The following is a 21,658-nucleotide window of genomic DNA, read 5'->3' as shown; positions in this document are numbered from 1 at the left end:
TGTATACAAAATGAAAAATCAGTGATCATTTCTGCCTTAAGTTTAATTGTCAGCATCAGATATTCTACATTACTAGTGTTATGATATCCAGTAAGCGTTTGAAATGTAAACTTTTTTTTTTCACTTTTACATAAATTTATAAGCTAGCAAAATACTAAAAAATAAGATCTTGGAGAAAGCAGTAATGGTTAACAAACACCCACCAGTACTAGTGTGTACACTACATAGTATTTTCAGGTACGTTTCCTGCTCTCATTTGGAATGTGTCAAACAGGGAGATTTCCATTATTTCTTTAGTAGTTTATTTTACAGTCTTAATAGATGTTACCCATAAGATGTTTTCCCAATGTATATTTTTTTTGTTCTTGGAGAAAAATGCTAGCTTGCCATCATCTTCCATCTTAATTAATGACTCTTCTTCCTTGATGTTTATACCTTTAAAATACTTTTAACATTTACTACTTTGATCCCGCTTTGTGCAGTGGGTTTGGACTAGCTGATTTCTGGAGGTCCTTGCCGACCTGAACAATTCTGTGATATTTTGGGGGAAAATGTTGTTCAGTCCATGGGTTATTTCTTAGGGTATATAAAGCTATTAGAAATGTCTTTCCTGATTTTCCCCCCCCACATACACACTTTTTCCTTTTGAGAAAGTAGTGCTTTTCTGAAAATGGATTTTTGTTGACTGAAAAAAATATCTTACTGAAACAAGGTTCGGGGTTAAAATTTCTGTTTGTAAGTGCACTGTTCCACTCATGCATCCTCCTTTTTGAAAGCACTGGAATGTCTCATATGAAAAAATAAAGCGTATTTTTAGGGGGGAGATACTGACTTTTTGTAAGGAAAAAGTGGCCCTTTCATACCTGAATGGTAAGAACATCATACTTTGAGTAGGGGTTTTTTTATATATATATTTTGTATATCTCCAGATGACAATTTTAAATTTACAAGTAGATAATTTTAAAGGAGACTTCAAATTTCTGCTACAGCAGAAATACTAAAACTAGTTCACTACATATTGAGTAAAATCACTTTGTCGTTGTAGTGTCGCACTGTCACAAAATTTTTAGTTGGAAGGCTGAGCAAGTTCATTTTGGGAACAAGTCTTAATTTAATATGACATGATTAAATATATAATAATGCTTATATAGCCTATATAACCATTGATATTAAATATAACATTATGTAAATTATAATTGTTAAATAATATATAATCGTTAACATCATTAATTATGTTAAATGTATAATCATAAAATGGTTTAAAGGAAGAAGCAGAAGCTCATTACTGTTTAAAGAGTCTTTTTTAAATGAAGTGAACAGCCATCCTGCCCAAATAGGATGAATCTTTGGCAGGAGGTAGTAGTCAGCAACTTAGTAGGTAGAATGAAAGTAGAAATGGAAGTAAGTTAAGTAAAACTACAGGATATTTTCTGCTTTTGGCTAGTTTGGTGTGCTTTAACAGAAGATTGCTGAGACAAATGGATAGTGCATTGTTTCATTTTATATTCCCTCAGAGGGAAGTTGGCTTTTTAGGTGGAAAATTATTCAATAAGGAATGAGCATACAGAAATTATTGCTTAAAGTTACTCTGTGGCCCCTGTATGCGGGTAGTAGAATGACAGGTCATAGAGGAGAGGAAAGGATGCTGCTGCGACGCGCTCAGCAGCACCTGTATCGCTGGGCTTAATACCTCCGTGAAAGCACTGCTGTTCCACTGACCTGGCTGGCAGGTGGGTGGGTGGCAGCGACAGACCATGTTCCAGATCTCATGCAAACGTGAAGATTGTTGGAAGCTGAAGGAAATCACACTTCCTCACAGTTGAGCTTGGGATTGTGTCAAAGGCAGCAGTTGTACGTTCCCCTCCACGTGTGCAGAGAATCTCTAGGGCAGACACAGTCTCAAAGACTACAGAAAGAATTAGCTGACTGGAAAAGTTTACAGATATTTTCTGCATCTGCAGTTGACATGAAAATCATCCTGCCTGAAAAAGTTGCCTTACAGGGGAGAGTACAATGAAGCAAGCATATTACTCTGAGTGTAGGGTATTTCATATTATCAGTGAGTAGCTTTGTAGTAGTTCAAAGGGAATACAAACATAAATTAATCAAAACGGCAAATCAAAGGTCAGTCTTTAAACAGATCACTGACCTCTTATTTATTTTGATAGTTTCATTGAGAATACGAGGACAGTGCATTAACTTTTGTACAGTCCTTGAATCATGTATGCTGTTACAGTTTTAAGATAACAAATACTAATTTTCAACTCCAAAGGTTTCTCCTTCAAGGCTAATTAAAACAAACAAGTTTATTTTTCTAGGCCCCCTTCCAAAATGCAAGTGCATGCATTCTGACTTAATGCTTTGAGTCCAATATTCTTTATGCTTGAATCTCAAAGGAACTACAAACTGTGGAGTGGAAAGGATGGCACTTACTAGGAAAAATTCAGAGTTATTCTCAGTGAGCTTATCAGATGTCTTCATAGCTATGTTACAATGCAAACAACTTTTCAGCTAGCACTGAAACACCACTCAGTAGCCTTGAACACTGCTTTCTTTTTGTTAGGTTGTTTTCTTTTGGAAGTGAAGAAATGAATTTAGGTTCTTTAATATTAGAAGTAATGCTTGTTCATGAGAGCACTAAATGGAATAATATTTAGAAAAGCAGGTAAAGGAGTCTGTAGGGAAGCACCCTCTAACAGCCAGATACTCCTTGCCTCAAGGTAAGTAAAGTCTTAGCCACACAGGGATTAATGGCAAAGCTTTCATGTACTTTAGTGGAGCTCAGATGTCATCCTCTGAGCTGTACTTTGCTTTTGGAATAAGTAAATTATGTGGAGTACTATTCAGGGTGCTAAAAAAGCATGAGGAATTGACTCTTAATGAGCATACTTTATCCTTGCTCTGTGCCTCTTGACATACAGATTACTTACAGACTGCATATCATCAGTCATTGTAATTGTTAAAAACATTTGATGTTAACTCAAATTGTGGTGAATTTGCTGTGCAGTTCATGAAGGTAGAAGATAAGGCAGGTGAACCACACAGTATTTCTATCTCCACATGACTTCTTTAAATAATCTCTCTTAAGACTCCATGGAGTCTGAACCCAAGTTGTTTTATGGTCAAGGTTGGATAAATCTGCAATCTTGAGGTCTAGGTAGATAGCTGGGAGAGGTCTGCCTCTGTTCAGCCAGAAACAATTACATTTGTTCTCATCTAAACCCAATGCTAAATGTGCATGGACTTCATTAGGAACAGAATTGGGTTGGGTATTTCTGTCTCTCCAAGGCTGTGGATGGATTGTTTCTGTATGCCCATAACGCAGGGTTTTTTTTCAGGTAAAAATTAAAAATAGCATCTTTTGGTTGTTGGAACAACATTGAGCTTTGCTGCATTCCCTACTCCTGTCCTATCAGTGTAACTTGTGTAGTACTTGTGTGCTGATTAAAAGCAGTGCTTTTACTTTGACTTGATTCATAAGTACCGTACTATTATAAATTGCTGCTGCGAACTTTTGAACTCAGGGAAACTTCTGAATAAATGTGATAAGGGATAAGGTAATCCCAGTCTCAGAATTCATTCCTTCACTGAAATAAATCACATCATTTTTCAGTCTCACTGTTAACTTCACTTTTTTTTTTATGATAAATTGTTATTTCAAATTCATCTTTGCTCTTTAAAATATCTCCCCTCTCCCATTAAGCTTCCCTCCTTTATATTTTTATATTTTAAAGTTGACTGGGCAGATAATTTCCTTTGCGTGATATATTTTTCTTGGCTTACATAAAAAGAAGAAGAGTAAATAAAACAAACTAGTACAAAAGAGGTGCTCAGTCAGTGAGAGAAAATCCAGACATTGAGTGGGACAAGTAATAGAAACAATGTTATTTCACATAGTGAGAAAAAAGGCTCTGGGAGCCCTAGAAGGTAACAAAATTGGTTGAACAGTGCACTGCAGACTGCATTAGAGTATCACAAACCCTCATATGACTTATTAGTGTCAAAATAGTATCACAGTATGTCAGGTTGTCATTTTATTTGAATGCATGAAGCTAAAAGGGAATGCTTCAGTAGCCAGTGAACCTCAGTTTGAGCTGCAGTGTCTCACTTTACAGTCTCAAGTTATCTGTTTGAATATGTATTGATTAAACCCAAGTAATTTCCCCCTTGGAGTTAATAAAGAGAATGTAAATATGAATGAGAAGCTAGGGCTTTGTAAGAGCACCTGTATTTATAGTAGAAAAATTATTGTTCATGCATGTGACATAAAGATGGAGCTTCAAGCTTTCTATGCTTTTGGTGCTGGCTTCTTCTGTTCTGCATTTATGGCCTCCAGAGCTACCATCTATATTTGGTGAATAAAGACGTTTCAGTTGTTGCGTGGATCTTCTGCAAAGCTTCCGATATGACCTTTTCCAAAGACTATTGCAGCATATTTGCATCATGTTTATTGCTTAATTGGATTACTCTTGTAACAAGGAGCTCTGTTCATAGACAAGGATGCAGACTATGTAAAAAAACCAGACAAACATAAAATGATTATATGATCCCTGTCCCAAAGAACATACAGTATTTAGTATGAGGCAGTGCACAGATGAACACCAGGGAGATAAGAAGCGGTAAGACGGTGTATGACAGCCGGAAAGGAAGTGGTCTTTGCCCAGACTAGCTTTGTTAGGACCCGCTGCCCAAGCTTTCTTGCTTACATCAATAGTGCATCTTCACTGTTTCCGAAGTATGGTAGTGGTCCTGAATATATTAGAGTGCTTTCCTTACACTGCGTAGCAAATTAGGGCTACAGGGCCAAATACGTATTTGGTAGAACTCCACTATAATGGGGGAATGAGGAGGAGTGGAGGAGTTGAATTCAAAGTCCCAGTTATTTCCAGCTGCTGAAAGAAAATGTGCCTTCCTGAACTGTGGATTTTAACTGGGTGCTGAACTTTTCACTGTATGCTAAATAGATTTAACATAATGAAAAATTACACTGTTGTATTTGTTTGAACAAACTTGGTTTTATGCTCTTAATATTTCTAATGTTAGTCAGGGAATAAAACTCAGACACTTCCCAGGTTTCAAGCATTGCTTGATACTTCTTTATACTGTATACAGTGCTGAAATTAAAGACGTAAAGCCTTGCCTTTCTGCCTGTAAAGTTTGTTCATAATGAGCTACTGTAGCATCTGATGCTCAAGAAAAGGCAATATGTGTGTGTGTGCGTGTGGGGGGGGTGTTTTTATCTCAGACCTATAATTGTAAAATTTAATGTTATCCTGTAATTAAAAGCTACCATCACGACATTCTGGGATTTAAAGCTTAAAACTTGAATATTAACTGTTGCACATGTGTGCTTAAAGAAACCTAGGCTTTTGACAACCACTATAAAAGTATTTACAACTGATTTACTTTATATTTGATTGAAAGTTTAAGTAGATCCCCAAATATTTTGGTGTAGTAGTATTGGGATGCAGAAAATAACATACTACATGGCATTTAGCAGCATCTTTTTAGAGTGACAACTGAAGTATATATTTAATTGAGCTGATCTTTTTTTTTTGTTCCTATTGTTTATGTATCCATAAATAATTAAAATGATGCATTCTCAGTTACCAGTGGTTAGTTGTTTGGGGGCAGGGGGGAGGGAGGGCTCAATAAATATTTCCCTTTATATACCTCTGTGGATTTAGTCCGTCCTGTGCAGTGCTGAGACCCTTCTTGACTATGATATTGGATCGGATTCTTTTCTGAAGCTACCAGATTCCCTGCATCTTTGCTACAAATAGGTCACTACAATCCGGTTACACTTTTTTTACTCCACAGCATTGCACTGAGCGAACAGAACAAGAAACTGAACCTGGTGCTTATTTGCTTTCTGCCTGCCGTACCAGTGTTTCCATTCGCTCAAGTTAATCAACAAAGAGCAGATGCTCATCTGTATGGCCTTTCTGCTGCCTTAAGTACGTGAGCGTGGCTAAAAGCATGGCCACAGGCTTCACAATACAAGGTCAGTGGCGGGACTGGCTTAGTGTTCCCACAGTCCCACATCGCGTCGTCTTCATCCTCGCGCTGCCCCACAGCAGCTCCTTGGCTTTGCTGGCGTGACTACTCGCGAGGCTGTGTTGAGCCACATTGGAGGCTTGATCTAGCTTGAAAAGGAACCCATGAAAAATGTCACCTGTGGGTAGCGCACACCATCAGTTTACATTGGACTTCTACTTTGCAGAAATTCTGACTTGTTCCCTGTACCTATTACATTGTTGCTTTCTTTTTGCCTTTTACTGTGAATTACTTTACTCTTTTTTCCCTACTCACCTGATTGTATTTTATTTTTGTCAATAACAAGATTTCAGTTCAGAGAAACTGGTTTTAGCTGGGAAGAATAATAGCAGAGGAAATGCTATGTTTTGGGAAAACAGAGCTCATGTTTGAAAAGGAGAAGGTTAATTTCTTTTGTTCTGCTCTGTTTTGCAATCTAATCATTGTTTAGTATCTGTTACAATACGACATATGCAAGATATTATTATACCAGTGCTACTATTACTGCATTTCTGTGTGCTAATTTTTGGTTGGATGATTTCTTCATGATTTCCTAATGGAAATGTGTCATGAAACAATAAAAACACTTTTTCTTGAATACATATGGATGAAGTATTACAGGGTTTTCTCTTTTCAGCTTTGAGGTCTATGAGCAGACAGGATTTCTTTTACCTGTATAAATATATGTGTGTGTGCATCTTTCTCTCCAGGCTGAATTGCCAGAGAGGAAACACATTTTTCTGGCTGAAAATTTTACAGAATATTTAACATCCAGCTTTACTTAGTTAAATATCAGAAGTTTCTGCTAGCATTTTAGAGAAAATAATCTGTATTGCTCTGATGTTGAAAGTAAGTTGTTCATCTGTTGTCATCCATTGCTAGCAGTTGCAAGTTTAATTGCAATTAATTTTATTTTGAATTTGACCAGTTGCTCATGATCTGCTTGTGAATGCTGTTCAGTTTGTTTATACCTCTGGTGATATGCTGGATTCAGCCATTGCAAAGCGCTCAGAATAATCGCAGCTCTGAGTACTATCCTCACCATATGGTTTGCATTATATATAGCATAGTTTTACTATGTTAAATTGTATCAAGAAGCACACCTCCTGAATAAGATTCCAAGTATAGTCATGGGAAATCTTATTTGGTCATAGTATTTGTTCTCTGAGGTGTTGCCCAGTTTCACCACATCAAGAAAAGACTGAAAAGCTTATTTTAGAGAGCAGAATGCATGAGTCTTTTACCCTTTCTTTACACACAACTGAAGACTGTCTTCAGACAGAGAAGTTTTCCATAGAGAAAATGTGTTTGTGTTGGTTACCAGTTTTCTCTTCAGAGTTTTGGCCTTTCTGTGTTTCACATGGTCTTTATATTTTCAGAAGACAGAAGATACCATTTGGGGGGAGGCAGTGTTGCAGGACTATCATGATGAATTTTGTGCATCTCCAGGTGAAATGCAGTCCTGCCGTCAGCCACTGACGGAGGCACAGTTCTTTTGCTTCTGTGGCTTCTTGCATGCTCAGTAGCACCAGCTGATGGAAAAGAATGCAAATTTAACAGCTAAGGGGAAATATTCAGTGGGAAAATTGTTGCCAAAGGTATAAATTCTATACAGCATTTCCTCCTTCTACCCTACTTTAATTGCCATAAGTCAGCTCCTGATGACTGTTTTGCCAGCTCCTGACTTCTAGCTAAGCAGTAGGAAAATGAGAGACAGTTCTGTTCACTTTCACCATCAAAGGGAGAGGACAGTAGCAAATCTTCTGTGTATTTACTGCTGGCCCGTTTTGCCAGGTTACCTCTTCATATTCCCTGAAAACCTCAGAGACAGTGAATTACAAGAGTTGGAGTTTGCAGGCAGCCTTTATTTAAATAAAGAATCACAAACACACTTTCAAATGCACTGGATTTTGAAAAAAATAAAAAAAAATAAAAAAAACCCAAAACTATTAAAACTGTTTTTGAAATATGGCAAACTTACATTGAACCCTCAATTTATTATATTTAAATTAGCAAAAGAAATTAACTAGGCTGTGCCCCCTGCTAAAGTTTTAAAGAAAAATGAATATTTAAACTGGTGGACTTTGCTGGCTAAGCACCTGCAAACAGACTTGGTTGAAGTGTGAAACAACTTTTGACCACAGTAGTTGTTTCTGTACCTTTAGAGAGAGTATTTATTGTGTTTCTGTTTATTTGGGTAATAAAACTCAATGATTAGTTCATTTAAACTTGAGACATCTTGGGGGGTATACAAAAGAGAGTATATTTTCATCTTTCAATTTGGAACTAAAAATTAGATTTGAAAGGACGAAATCTTTTTCTTTTGAAATCTTGAAATGTGTGGTAACCAGGAATAGCCAGTTCTTTTCTGTTGTTAAAGCTATGCTTCCTTTCCAGTTAAATTCCAGTTAAAATTCCAAGTTAAAAACTCAAATTCAGTGAAGCTGCTCTGGCTGTTTTTTAAGCTATTTGTATGTGATATGGTCCATAGATGTCTTTTACCGTTAAATTTTGGTATTTTGATTTTCATTCTTAACTTCCTATATGTACCACCTTGTGGAATGATACAGGGTAGATTCTGAAATCCTGTAATTTGTGCAATACAGCACATATGCTGTTGGCGTTTATTTTACTTCTGAAACTGACTGAGTTTGAGGTTGTATCAACAGCCACAGTGATAAACTGGCAGCTCGTCTGTACATCTATGGAGGACACTTAGCAAGGTTGGTGAGCTATAGAACCCACCTCAAGAGCAGCATTATCCTAAGAAGATCTGTGTGTTCCCACCCCTGCTCCCCAAAGGAATGGCAATGACAGAAAAAAATGAGAACCGCCCAAACTGCTTGTTGTGGGAGCATGTTTTGACAAATGTGCTTGCTTTTTGCAGAGAGTCTATGACTCAATATGTTTTAGTGCATTGGATAATACTGTATCTTCACTTTTTGAAGAATGAGACAGTGGTATGAAAGTGAACTTAAAGCCATTCTCCCACGAAGTACTCTCTGAAAATTGTCTCAATTCTTACAGTAGGAGGCATACAGAAGTCTCAAGTGACAAATCTTAAATAAATATTACTTAAGCAACTAGGATCTGAAATTATGGATCTCTGAACCTCTTGCTCTAATGCAGATGATCACATCCCTAAAATGAGAATGAAGTTCCTTCTCTCATTGCAGGTGTTACTGGGATCATTCTTTTCCAAAGGAGTGATGTTTCTAGGTAGTTCTGGACAGAAGGGCATAAACTCATTTCATTTTAAAGTTTCAGTTTTCTGTAAGTGCAGTTATTATTTGATTGTACTAACTTATATAATTGCATTTTTTTTTAACCAGTAGACAAGCAACTTCTGAAAAATATTCTTCTTCAAACCATTCCCCAACTCTGTCACTTTTACTGATACAGAAATTTTGTATTGGTAATGAAAATGATCGTATTTAAGAGATTTCAGAAATTTTCCTTGTGCAAGTTCTCTAGAAGCCCGTTGGTTACTTTAATGGTGATATAATTACCCTCAGGGGAATAAAGTAGCCTGCTGTGCGTTCTTTTTTCTCCCTGTTTCTCCAGCCTAGTTACTCTTGCATACTCTACCTTCTGTGTCCTTGGGTTAGCCTCTGTTCAAAGATCATGCCTTCACTTTCTGCTTCAAGCAGCTTGCAAAGCTATTACTCAACACATCAAAGTCTCATTTCCTATTTCTCACTGCTCTCTGGAACATAAACTTGGCTAGGTTTTAGGGAGGTGTGTAGTGTACTCTGCAAATACCATTAAGCATGTCCTTGCAGTCTTGTGCCATACTAATTGTCACCCTGTTCCCTTGCCCTAATCTGCTCATCTGCAGGATAAAGAAGATTTAGTAGTTCTGCAGAATCTGTTTCAGCTCTTACATTGCTCACTATCACATGGTTGACAATAGAGGAGAGGTTCTGTATGATGAACACAGTAGATATACATATAGATACAAACAAAGCAAGACTTTTTTTTTTTTCCTGGGTCTTGTGCTTGCAAAAGCAACTTGATTGTTAGTTTTGTGATGGTATAGATGACAGAATATTTTACTACATGTAAGCATTAATGTCACCCCAATACAGCATGTTAAAGCACAAAGTTTAAAATATGCAGAAATTTTATGTTTCTGTTCATAAAGCACAACAGTTGATTCCTTTCACTGCAAGGATTTTGTCTTGATTTTAGTGGTCTCCTCTAAGAATAAACTTGGTATTTGGGGATTGTTCAAAATGAACAGTTTCTAATTAGGTTCACATTATAGCCACTTCTGTTTTCTCATATAAAGTTGGAGTGAAGGCTTTACACTGTTCTTTTTTCCTTTTTGTAGCCATCTCCTTTCTCTCTGCTTCACTCAGATCTAACAACTACAGTGAGAGCCAAAAATAGGTAGGTGAGGTGGTTCTTACACACTGCCTTCCTCCCCAGCTACTCCTTACATTGCAAGGAGGGGAAATATCTAATACATTAAAGAAAAGCCGTGTTTTTTTCATTTAAAGAGAAAATGATACTGAACAATCCTTTATCTTCAGTAATTTGATGAGAAATAAAAATTAGGTTTTCCAGCTTTTGCAGTTCTGCAGCAGAAAGCCTGCTTCTCAATTCTTCTTTTAATAGTTTTTCAAGAACAGCTGTCTTAAGACCAGCTTTGTGGTTGGGGGGGTGGTATGAAGGAGATAAATGATTGAGGTTTTGTCTGCCAATGAATATAACACCTGCAGAAAAGTATTTTCTTCAAAATCCTTATGTTAGGGCATTCTTAACCACATATTAGTGATTCATACAATGATTTTGTTTAGACCTGCACAGCTGAATTTTCATTATTCATAAACATGTTTCTTGCCAGTAGTCATACAAATAAAGTGGGACTGATATTTTTTTTTTCCTTCAGGCATTTCCTTTTATTTTGTACAAGTACTAGAAGGATTAATTTGCTTCCATAATAATACTTCTCACATCATTTAAAAATGCATTATCACCTTTCTTTATTGGCTGACTTTAAAACAGCTTCCTTTTCAACTTTCAGTTCTGTTCTACTTGTCTTTAGTGATAATGCATGCCTTCATTCTGGTTAGGATTGAGAAAGTTATAAATGTTTTATTGTCCTTGATCTTCTGAATTGTTTAAGCTCCAATATATTCAGTACTCTATATTGAATTTTCCAGTCAAATTTCTTGCTTTGCTCCCACGTAGAATTTTCTCTTCTTTTTGCCTTTGCTGTGAGGAAATGATGAAGAGTCCTGAGAACAGTGCACTTAGATATATTTCTGCTTTATCCTTGCTTATTGTTTTGAGGGAGGTGCAGTCGCAGACTGAGGAGAGAGAAATCATCCATCTGTAAAGCACTGTCGTCTTTCCACTCAAGGATGTTCTGCATCGCGTGTTAGTCTGCTTCCGTGGAGAGGTGGACATAAGGTGTGATAGGATTTTCCTTCCTGTGGACAGCATGCTTCTCTCTTCTCTGCCATCCTGAACTATAGTAACACAAACTTTGGTAACACAAGTTGCGACGTTCAGGCCAGTAAAGTAATAGCATCCTTAGGAGAAGGTACATCATTAGTACATCTATAGTTGCAAGTCAGTGAGAGATGAGGGTCCTCAACAGCTTGGATGTTTACACCTATATTGAACTTCTGGGAGGACTGAGGGATGCGGGATCAAGTCTTTATGACTTCCAGTTTAATTACTACATAGTTATCCTCTCCTAATAATTGGAATGGCTTCTTCAGGTATGCAGATTATAGGAGACAAATCATGTTTAGCTTTTAAGATAAAGTTATGAAAGACTTTGCTATGTAAATTAAATGTTTTCAATATTCTAGTAACTCTGTTAAAACATTTCTGTGTGTTTTTGACACTCTAGCAGATAACCCTTTTCTCTTTTCTTAATTAGGTCTTTGCTACTGTTCTGACTCACCCAAAATGTCCATAGAAGAATAATGGAAGCCCCTGAATACCTTGACTTGGATGAAATAGATTTTAGTGATGATATATCGGTAAGTCCAAGTCTTATTTTATTCATTCAAGTTGAGACAATCTTAGGTATCTTGGTCGTGATACAACAAACAACACTTATTAGAAGCCACATTTCTTTTTGCCTCATATATAGGAAAGTTTAAATTGTTTGAATCCAGAATAAAAATAAGTTATCTTCTAAGAGAAGTCTCTTGTGACTTTGGAAGAACTACTTCAGTTAGTAAAAGTTACTTGCAAATCAAATTAATAAATCAGTATTATTTCTGCATTGCTTATGTACTCTGTTGTCTTGAATGAGTTACATGCTCACTAAAGCCTTAGTCACCAAAATGATACTTTGCCTGTTTCTTTTTTAATTGTAAAGAGTTCCCAAAGTAGAAACCTTCCTGCCTCTCTCACCTCAGAATTGCTCCCCCTTCATATGATTTGTTACTCAGCCCTTTTCCACAGCAGCCATCTTCAAATCCAGCAAGGTTTCCTAAAATAGGTGTGATGTTGCTACTTGTGACATTGTCAAGTGCAGCAAGAGGCAGAAGGACTTTTGGGGATTCAGAGACAGCACTGATCCTAGCGTTACACCTAGCAACTGTAATTGTAAGCAAAAATACTGCTCTTGTAAGTTAGTAGTTAGTGCTTCTTATAGGAAGCACTGATACAGTATATTACCTTATTCTTAATAATACTTCTGCCAATGTTTCTGCTTTATTTGTACCAGACCTGCTAATATGTTGAAGGTCTGGTTAACCAGGGACTTGAATACATAAATTAAGTCCACCGTTATCAGAATTTATTAATTCAATCTTCAGGTCTTGTTTACTGTCAAAGACAGTATGACCCTATCTCCCCCTGCATTCTTTATATACATATAAATATATAATATAATATATATTTATATTTTAACCAAAGGACCTTGCTTTCTCTGTAGCATTTGGGACTCTTGATTCATTTTAAAACATTCCAGATGCTTTATTTGCATACAGATTCCTTTTGGAGAGGATTTCACTTCTACCTATTGTAACACTGAATTTTTATGAAAGCGGAAGAGGGCAAATGCCTGAGATATTACAAGACAATGAGCCAATCCTGAGAGGATACCTTATTCTGGGCAACTTTCTTTTTATTGCTGTTATATGGTAAATCGTGTCTTGGTATCTGTTTCTGTACTTAATTTTGTAAAACTCTAAAACATGTTATATGTAACCTCTCCATGTCTCTCCCATTGTGACTGTTGCTGCATACTGGTGGGTTAGGTTACTCACTTTTCCTCTGAACGACTCAGACTGCCTTTTAACAGGCTGTTCTCTGATGTGATGCTGAACCTTGAATTAAAAACTAGCACAAATTATAGAGGTAGCAGTTTTACTCTCCACCTTTAACAGGTAGGGGAACAAAGATTTGTTGCCAGAAGCAACATAAAAAGGGAATTCCTGGTTATTCCAATACTGTCCTCATCTCTTAGTGCATATAATACACAGATACCTGGTCTCCACATTTTACTGTTAGGCAGCCATGGAAAGAGCAGCTGCACAGCATTGGTGTTAGCAATTTAAATTGTTCTTGACAGCCCTCTGGTTCTAATCCATTGCAAAAAAGTACTGACTAAAAATAATGGTGGCAAGAACACTGCTATAATGATGTACTTGTAAAAAGTACATGCATTAGAAAGCCACTGTCTTAGCCCTGATCCTTGTAGACCATTTAAGCCAAAAGGACCAGAATGTAATAATTGTAGAAAATAGACCAGGATCTGTTTTAAAAGGCAAATAGAGACTTAAATGTTTTTGGTTTGGTTTTGATTAATATTGCATTTGTAAGTAAATAAAACTGCACATTTCTGAAAATAAGATGCTTATTTTGCAATCTCAGATGGTGCCATTGCACATGAATCTGATACAGTTGATTTGAGTGTAGCTTAGACAGAATAGGTTTATGGGACTCTTGCTTACATTGCACAGAAATAATCTGTTCACAGTGACATTAAGCAGCCAAGCTGAATATTTTTGTTAATTTCTTCAAGAGTCAGTAACTATTCACACAAAGGAAGAAATAAAAAAATTAAGACCTGTGAGCTGCATTACATGTTAGATACACTTTAAAAGTATATTTTAAACTTTCCCCTTTTTCCTTTCACTGCTCTGATTTTGCACATAAAATTATCCCTGCTCATAAGTTGTATGGTGGTGCTATAGTTACTTTAAGGTTTCCTAATCCTTTTGCCGAAGTGCGGGATCTTTATTGCACTGGCATATTATGCAAATTGAAATGATTTTATTTATCGGTTTACAGAAGTAATACCAAATGACCTATAGCAAGGGCTTCTGGTGCTAGATATTTGTAAACTATTCAGAGCTGAGTTCATAGGTTATTGCTCTGATTATTCAAACAGCTTTGTGTGAATGAAAGACTGGCTCTGCGATGGCAGTGCAGAACTGGACCTAACTTGCAAGTTTCTGCTATTTCTTGGATACAAGTGCATCTTGCACTCGAGCGGTGCTGCATAGAATGGCCTTGCTAGAGACTGATGTTTTCTTCATCATGTGTTATGTTGTGTTAAATGTATTCAGTGTGTTAAAATCTGAGAACCATGTTAAATTTAAAAGGTTGGCATTTTTATTTACTGAAATTCTGTAGTCCAGTTTACATGACTAGTTTTGTTTGACGAGAGAGGTTCAATTCCTCCCCTGAAATGATAGTGTCTGTTGAAGAAAAACAGGTTTATCTGCATTTGCATTAAATACTTGTTACCATCACTTGTCTCTTGTTTGCTGTTATTACTGTTCTTCCACCTTACAGAGTTCCCAAGGGGTTTACTGAAATTCACTATGTCAGGTTGGAGGCATGCTTTAAAAGCAAAAAAACCATCACCACCACCAACAGAAACAAAAACAAATAACCCAAACCCCAAACAACAACCAAAATGCTATTACAAGCATTAGTCTTGTAAGAAGCTCTTTCCTGTTTCTGAATTCCACCGTCGACCACAAAATATTTTTATAAAATAGCAGAAAGCAGAGTATGCATTGACTAACGAAGCAATCTGACGTGCTTATCTCTCACACTATCACTTATGCCTTGGGGCATGGCCCTCAATTCTTTGTTGATGTGGTTACTCTTTCTCTAATGGGGCTAAATAGAATAAACATCACTTTGGAGAAATGGAGCTTAGTTTGGTATGTAAAAATAATTTAAGATTATTGACTGAAAAGTGGAAAATAATTAAAATGCTATTTTAATGTCAGTGAGACCCAAACAGTGTACCAGGGAAGGGTTGTGATTTCCACCTCTTTTGCTGTCACTTTGTGATACCCCTAGCAGTCTTGAAATTTTGGCTTGAAGAAAAGCTAACAATCATTACTGATAGTTCAGAACTGGAGCTAGAGTATGAGAGAAGTTAATTACAGAGGGAAGCACTGGCAATGGATTGTGCTTATGGTTGGGAAAGGTCCATTTTAAAGAGTAATTTCAGTTGCTTCCTGGCATCTTTATAGTGTTTCAACTGAAAGCCAGTCCTCTGTCTTGACCACAAAATACAGATGGCAGAAATGTAAATGTACAAAAGTCTTCTTGAAGACAGAGGAGAGTAGGAGGAAATCTGTTAATGAAATCAAATCAGTATGAGTAAAATGCATAATCAAATTTATAACTTATTTAATAGATTTTTGTTGTTGGTGGGGCTGGTAATTGAATACATTTTAATGCAATGTTGAAGCAGAAAGAAAATTTGTTCTTCTGGGAAAGTATAGAAAAAAGAAAGAAAAATGGCTGTCTGCTTTTGAGGGTGCCTGACAAAACACATAGCAATGGAATACAAAAGGCCTAATTCTAACTGAATTACAGACTGTGTAATAGTTTAAACTGCACCAGCTGGTCTTATGAAGCTACCATATTCCTTGGAGACATGTTCCTTGGATTCTCTTTAAGAATCTTGCTAGACCAGTTGAGCTTTGCCTTCTGAGTTGTTGTGCTGAAACAGCAAGATGTATAGCTTAACAGCTCAATCTTTATTAAACAATAACTACAGTGAAACAAAGCACATGGTGTTTGTGCATGTGTATGTTTAACTTGTATTAATTTGTATTTAGTAGCATCTTTCTCCCTGTCTCCCTTCTTCTGCTGTTTGTTGCCTTAGACTGTCAGATCTTAGAGCAGTCATCACAGCCTTATATTCAGCCCCGTGTTTAACGGGGATTGGAGACACTGGGTAGTTCTGTGGAGTGCTGCTATGCATTTTAATTAATAAATTCAGTGTTAGATACTGGGAATGCTTATGAGAGATTCCTACTGTCATAGCTGAGTTTTCTCAGTATCTCTGTGAATCGGGCTGTCAAAGAGAGAAAAAGGCATTGGAAGTTTTTGAGGCTGAATAAAGTAACTATGATCTGTTGAGTAACAGTCTTACTTAAACTCACTTGCATCAGAGAAGTAAATTACTTCTGCGATTGGTCAGATGAGGTTTACATTATATTATTTTGAAGTAGATTGCCAACTGTTTGTTAGAAGCAAATTAAACTTTGAATGATGAACTGTCAACAAAAAGCCAGGACAATGGATGACTATTTCTTTTTTATGTGGAAAGCTGATGTTTTTATGTATAGTTGTTTTGCTTCACTGGTCAATAGCACACCAGCTAAAAATATCTGCTTCTTTTAAACCATATGGTGCTTATATATTCTTCAAAAATTTTCAGTTGTGCTAATCCTAAATGCTTTTTTTTCTGTTTTTGTTTCCAAAATACTGTTTTTAATACTTTCATATGTTCAAAGCCATTGATTTTTCACACACATAATGATTTTCATTTGTTTAAATGAAGATTTCTGTAAGACTTAAGCATTAGATTAAGGAAGATTTGGTATTAAGTAACTTAATTTCTGTATGTCAGAACTTGTAGTTTTATAGCACTGGTACATGTGCCTTATTCAGGTTATTCCACAGGTTATAAGAGGAAAAATTGCTGTTTGGTATGTATAAGCATATGCCATCCTTGTTCTTTCCCTTTTTAAGGTTGAATTCAGAGAATAACATACTGATCAATATCAGGTGTATCTGTCACACCAAAGTAGTAATGCATATTTGCTTTAATAAAACCTAGGTTAGAGAAAGGAGCCTGTGGCTTGATATGTTTATGTACATGCAGCACACTGAAATCAGTTCTCCAAGGTGAAAATATTCTGCATTACTTTTACCTACTGCTTTGTAAAGGCTTGAACTCCAAGTCTGTTACGCATGAATTATCATGCAAAATAAATGCTGTAATAGGTGCCCAGGTGAGTGAAGTGAGACCCTTGAAGTTTACTGTCTAGCCTAGAGTTATTCTCGCCTTTGATATATCTATGCATCCCATGGAGAGAATGGATATGCAAAGGATATTTGTGACTTGGTCAGTGGTAATCTACAGGAAAGAGAAATCTGAGTTGGGAGGGCGCTCTGCTGTAGCTTAAAAAATCTGTTCGATATCCTTTGAGGTAGGACATGGTTGTGTAGGCCAATGACACCTGATTTCTTTCATGCTGCTTGTGAATGGCATCAGACTGACAGAAGTACCCTCAGCTTGGTAAGTCTAGGCTATGACCATGACATTAGGAACCAGTTGAAAAGTCTTAGTTTTTACCTTTTTAAATGAGTTACTTCATATACATTTTTGCCTTTCTTTCAGTATTCCATAACTTCTCTCAAGACCATCCCAGAATTATGTAGACGGTGTGATTCACAAAATGAAGACAGATCAGGTATGATGCCCACTCCTGTCCACCCATCATTTTCCAGACTACTTTTAACCATGTTCAACTTGGCAACAATTGCTTCTTGGCAGTGTTCTGTTGTTTTGTTTTCTTTCATTTTTGTGCAGCTTTCTGGAAGCATGTTTTTTTTTTTTTTTCAACAATGTTAGTTCATTAGAAGGAAAAAAGTTCCAAAAAAGGATTTGGCTTTATACAGATAAATGTAGGGCTTCATCTCAGCAGCTCCAAACCGCAGTATATGCAACAATTTACTTGAAAACCCGAGAAACCATTGGTGACAAGACGTAATAATGTAGGCGCCAATGAAAAAATGTTGGATACATTTACTACCCATATGGCCACGACTAGTTTGAGGGATGATGTTTTGCCAGAGTCTGAAACTCTATCAAGGATGCTACATGTTAGAATCTACTCAAAGGCATACTGTAATAGTTAAGATTAAAGCAGGGGTTTTGAGTTTAATAGTGTAAACTAAATGAAGAATCATGGCATATAGATGAGAACCAGCTGGGACCCCGCCCCCCCACCCCCCCGACAAAAAGTGCATTCAGTGTTGTTTTTCACTCTGTAAATCAGATTAATCCTCTTTTGTTTTTCTCTTCCCAATGGACCAAAATGAATTGGTGAGAGGTACACTTTTTTGTTGAGCTATGAAAAGTTTATTATGCTTTCATTTGATGCTTTAATTGCACTTCATTAATGTTGTTGAATCTAAGACATTTATAACAGAAACCTGAGACCTGAAATTCGTGGGAAGATAGAAGGCTTTAAGAACTGTGCTGTACTTTGGCAACTTTTATTTTTGTATTTCCTTTCAGAGAGTTGTAAATTACCAAGGTTTGTAACTAAGTTGAAACTTTCTAAGAGCTACTTCTTCTGCCAGAATCATTAAAAGCTAAGTCATCACAGCCCTATGCCGCTGCCCTGGGGAATAAAGGGAAGTGAAGCTTTCCTTAACATGTATACTCTGAATGTTACTGCCTGCACAGGGGTGGGCAGTGATTGCTCACATAGTGCTACCTGCTGCAAGCGGAGAGGCAGAGAAGTGGAAAGGGAGAAGACCCTTGATTTTTTTTTTTCCCCTCTCTCCTATTGCTCTCTCCCCTTGCTCTCTTTCTTTGCGTGCCCTCATTCTTGCTCTCACTCTTTTTCTCTCTCATGCTCTCTCACTCTCTCTTCCTCACTTGCTTTCTCTGCCTATCAGTATGAACAGCTGATTATGTGCTTGTGGGATGTAGATTCTGCAGAAAGAGATAAAGCAACAGATTCACTCAGTTGCTCCAACAGCAAGGTGAACTGGAGAAAGAGGGCAAGAATAGCCACTAAGCCGTTTTTTGCTGGTTGGTCTTCATGAAGGCTGCTAAGCCAGAGTGGCAACTTAACTAAGTCTGCTCTGTTTTCAAGAAGTGTTTAGTTTTAAGAGATTATCCTTAAATTAAAATACAAGCCAAGAGCAAGGATGGAGCGTTGGTTGTGAGCTCTTCTGAAAGACACTTGGACATTGACAACTTATTCTCAATTGCTCAATTGTTTCATGATCCCCTCTGCAGGCAGACATTTTCCACTGATGACTTTAATTACATCTGCATTCATCTGTTGCTTTGAAGAGCAGTTGAGAGAAGTAACTACAGGCATTGCTGGAAGACAGTGGTAACACCAGGGAGTCTGCCAATGAAACTTACTTCAGAGCCTTGTTTGAAATTCTTGAATCAAAAAAGGAGTTTTTAGCACTGATAATAGTTTTGGCAAACTGAAAATAGTACTAAAATCTATTTTTTCATTCTTTTTATCACTTACCCATTTTGGTGAACTGAAAATAATACTAAAATGTATTTTTTCACTCTACTTATCACTGAATAAACATATACACTGTTGAACAGGAAGGTATCACTTTACATCCCTGCTGAGACTTCACTGAAATATCAGTCAAGTTGCATTAATCAACACTCTACAAGGTTCCCATCTTCTGTTTTTCATAGTTGATTTTGATGCAGTCAAAACGATGCATATCATGGACCATTAAAAAAAATCAAACAAACACATTCCCAAAGTTATTGTTGCTATATGCTGTTTTTGATCAAGATAAATTTTATCATAAATCCTTAGTATGCATGGCAGACCTGCAATTGTATATTTATATTACATTCACAATTTAAATGATTACATATAGAGTAACTCAGAGGTTTTACCACAAACTGGTCCAGCCCTCTACTTCATACCCTCTCCTGTTTAGTTAAAGATTGTATTTTTCTTTAAAATAGAGAAGAATGTGGAAGTAGAACTATCCAAGAACTATCTTATAGATGAACTAAAAGTTAAGTGTAAGTTACTAGTAGGACTACATAAGTTGAGGTCCTAATAGCCTTAAAAAATAAGGATCTCTGAGAACTTTGTCTCCAAAGAATATCACTAAGACAATTAAGTCAGAAGTATAGAGAAAAGTTTTAACTTTGTATTTAAATATATATATAAACATGTAGACAACCATATTCATCACAAGATTGTTTGCACTGATTTAAACCATACAGCTGATCTTTGTGGAGTTAAATTTTTTAGTTATCTTACAGATAACATGGGGTCCTTATTATTCATTGTTCACAGTTAAGTTTAGTAAATAGCCCTGAGATCCCACTTGCTTTCTCCATTTCATTGAAATGTTGAATAGTATGTTAATAACATAGGAAAATGTTAGGTTACATTGTTTTCAGATTGCTGTAAGCTCCTTTAATCCTAGGCAAACATATCAGTGCTTACCAGTCAGTCTGTTTTCTCATGGATTTCACATAGACTTTTCAACACACTTTTTTTCCACCCCATTTCTTTCTGCCTGTAATTTTTGGTCAAATTACTTATTCTTTTGGACAAGAAGAGATTAGAAAGTCTGAGACATGATTTCCCTTCATATCCCCTCTTCCTGCTTATATCGATCAGCTTCACATTGTCATCTCCCTTTACAGGAGCAGACTGGTTGAGGATCTGTGCCAGCGGGAAAGTGCTGTATTTCCTTCCTCACTTCTTTACAAGATTTGCATGAAACTCATGCTGTTAATACAATCTCAGTACTGACTTCTCTGTGATCTTCCTTGGATATAGGAATTCTGACTCAGGAAAATTCCAAGGGATTCTTGAGATCAAAGTATATGTCTCACTACCCCCAGGTTACCAGGTGTAAGATTTACAGGGTAGGAGAAAAGGTGTAGGGCAAATGCTGGCTTATTCATCTTACATGGACCATAATGCATGTTTAAGGGCAAGCATAAATGTGAATTAAATATGCATCTAGCTACCTCATTTTTCTGAAACGAAATGACTGACCAGCCTGTCTGTTGATTTCCAGTATTGTCTAATGCAGAATGATGAATTGAAACAGAAATCAATCCTTTATGCCTTTCTTCTTAAGCATGAAATTAGTTGCTTGCTTTCTGGGTAGATTTTCTAAGGGCACTTGAACAAATGGTTCAGGACATCTGTGTTCAACAAGCTTCACTGAACCATATCATTGTGTTAAGGTATATTCTGTCAGTTAGGATGACTTTTGGTTGTCATTTAAATGTATGCCTTGAATGAGGACAATATTCTACTTGAAATCTTTATTCACATGTTGATAAAGTTCACCTTTGGTCTCCAGAAGGTATCCTGCTGTACTGCTTTATTAATTGCCAAATTAACTGTGGTTCACAAAAGTATTCAGAAGGTTGCTTTCCTATTTAGGAAAATTAATCAGTGAATATGGTAATTGTATATTCTCCAGTGTTTCAGGTTGCACACAATTCCTGTCCCAAGCTCTTGGTAGTTTTTTAACTATAACTTAAATTATAGCAAAGCTTTGATTTGGAGTCAGCATTATTTATATAGCATTAACTTCTGAGAGTTGTGTTCCAAATATGTCCCAGGTAAATATGTCT

General features: G+C 36.6%; 1 protein-coding gene across 1 annotated transcript in view; it reads left to right on the top strand.

Annotated features, from left to right (window-relative positions):
• Positions 1-21,658, top strand: part of SNCAIP (synuclein alpha interacting protein) — an 83,786-nt gene that overhangs the window by 23,429 nt on the left and 38,699 nt on the right. The window contains exons 2-3 of the mRNA XM_067316013.1: positions 11,933-12,035; positions 17,669-17,741. Of these exons, the coding sequence (XP_067172114.1) occupies positions 11,979-12,035; positions 17,669-17,741 (130 nt within the window). The 5' untranslated portion in view covers positions 11,933-11,978. The remainder of the gene's footprint in view (positions 1-11,932; positions 12,036-17,668; positions 17,742-21,658) is intronic.

The sequence above is a fragment of the Apteryx mantelli genome, chromosome Z (genome assembly GCF_036417845.1).
Source record: "Apteryx mantelli isolate bAptMan1 chromosome Z, bAptMan1.hap1, whole genome shotgun sequence".
Taxonomy (NCBI): Eukaryota; Metazoa; Chordata; class Aves; order Apterygiformes; family Apterygidae; genus Apteryx; species Apteryx mantelli.
This window is presented reverse-complemented; position numbering and strand designations above follow the sequence as displayed.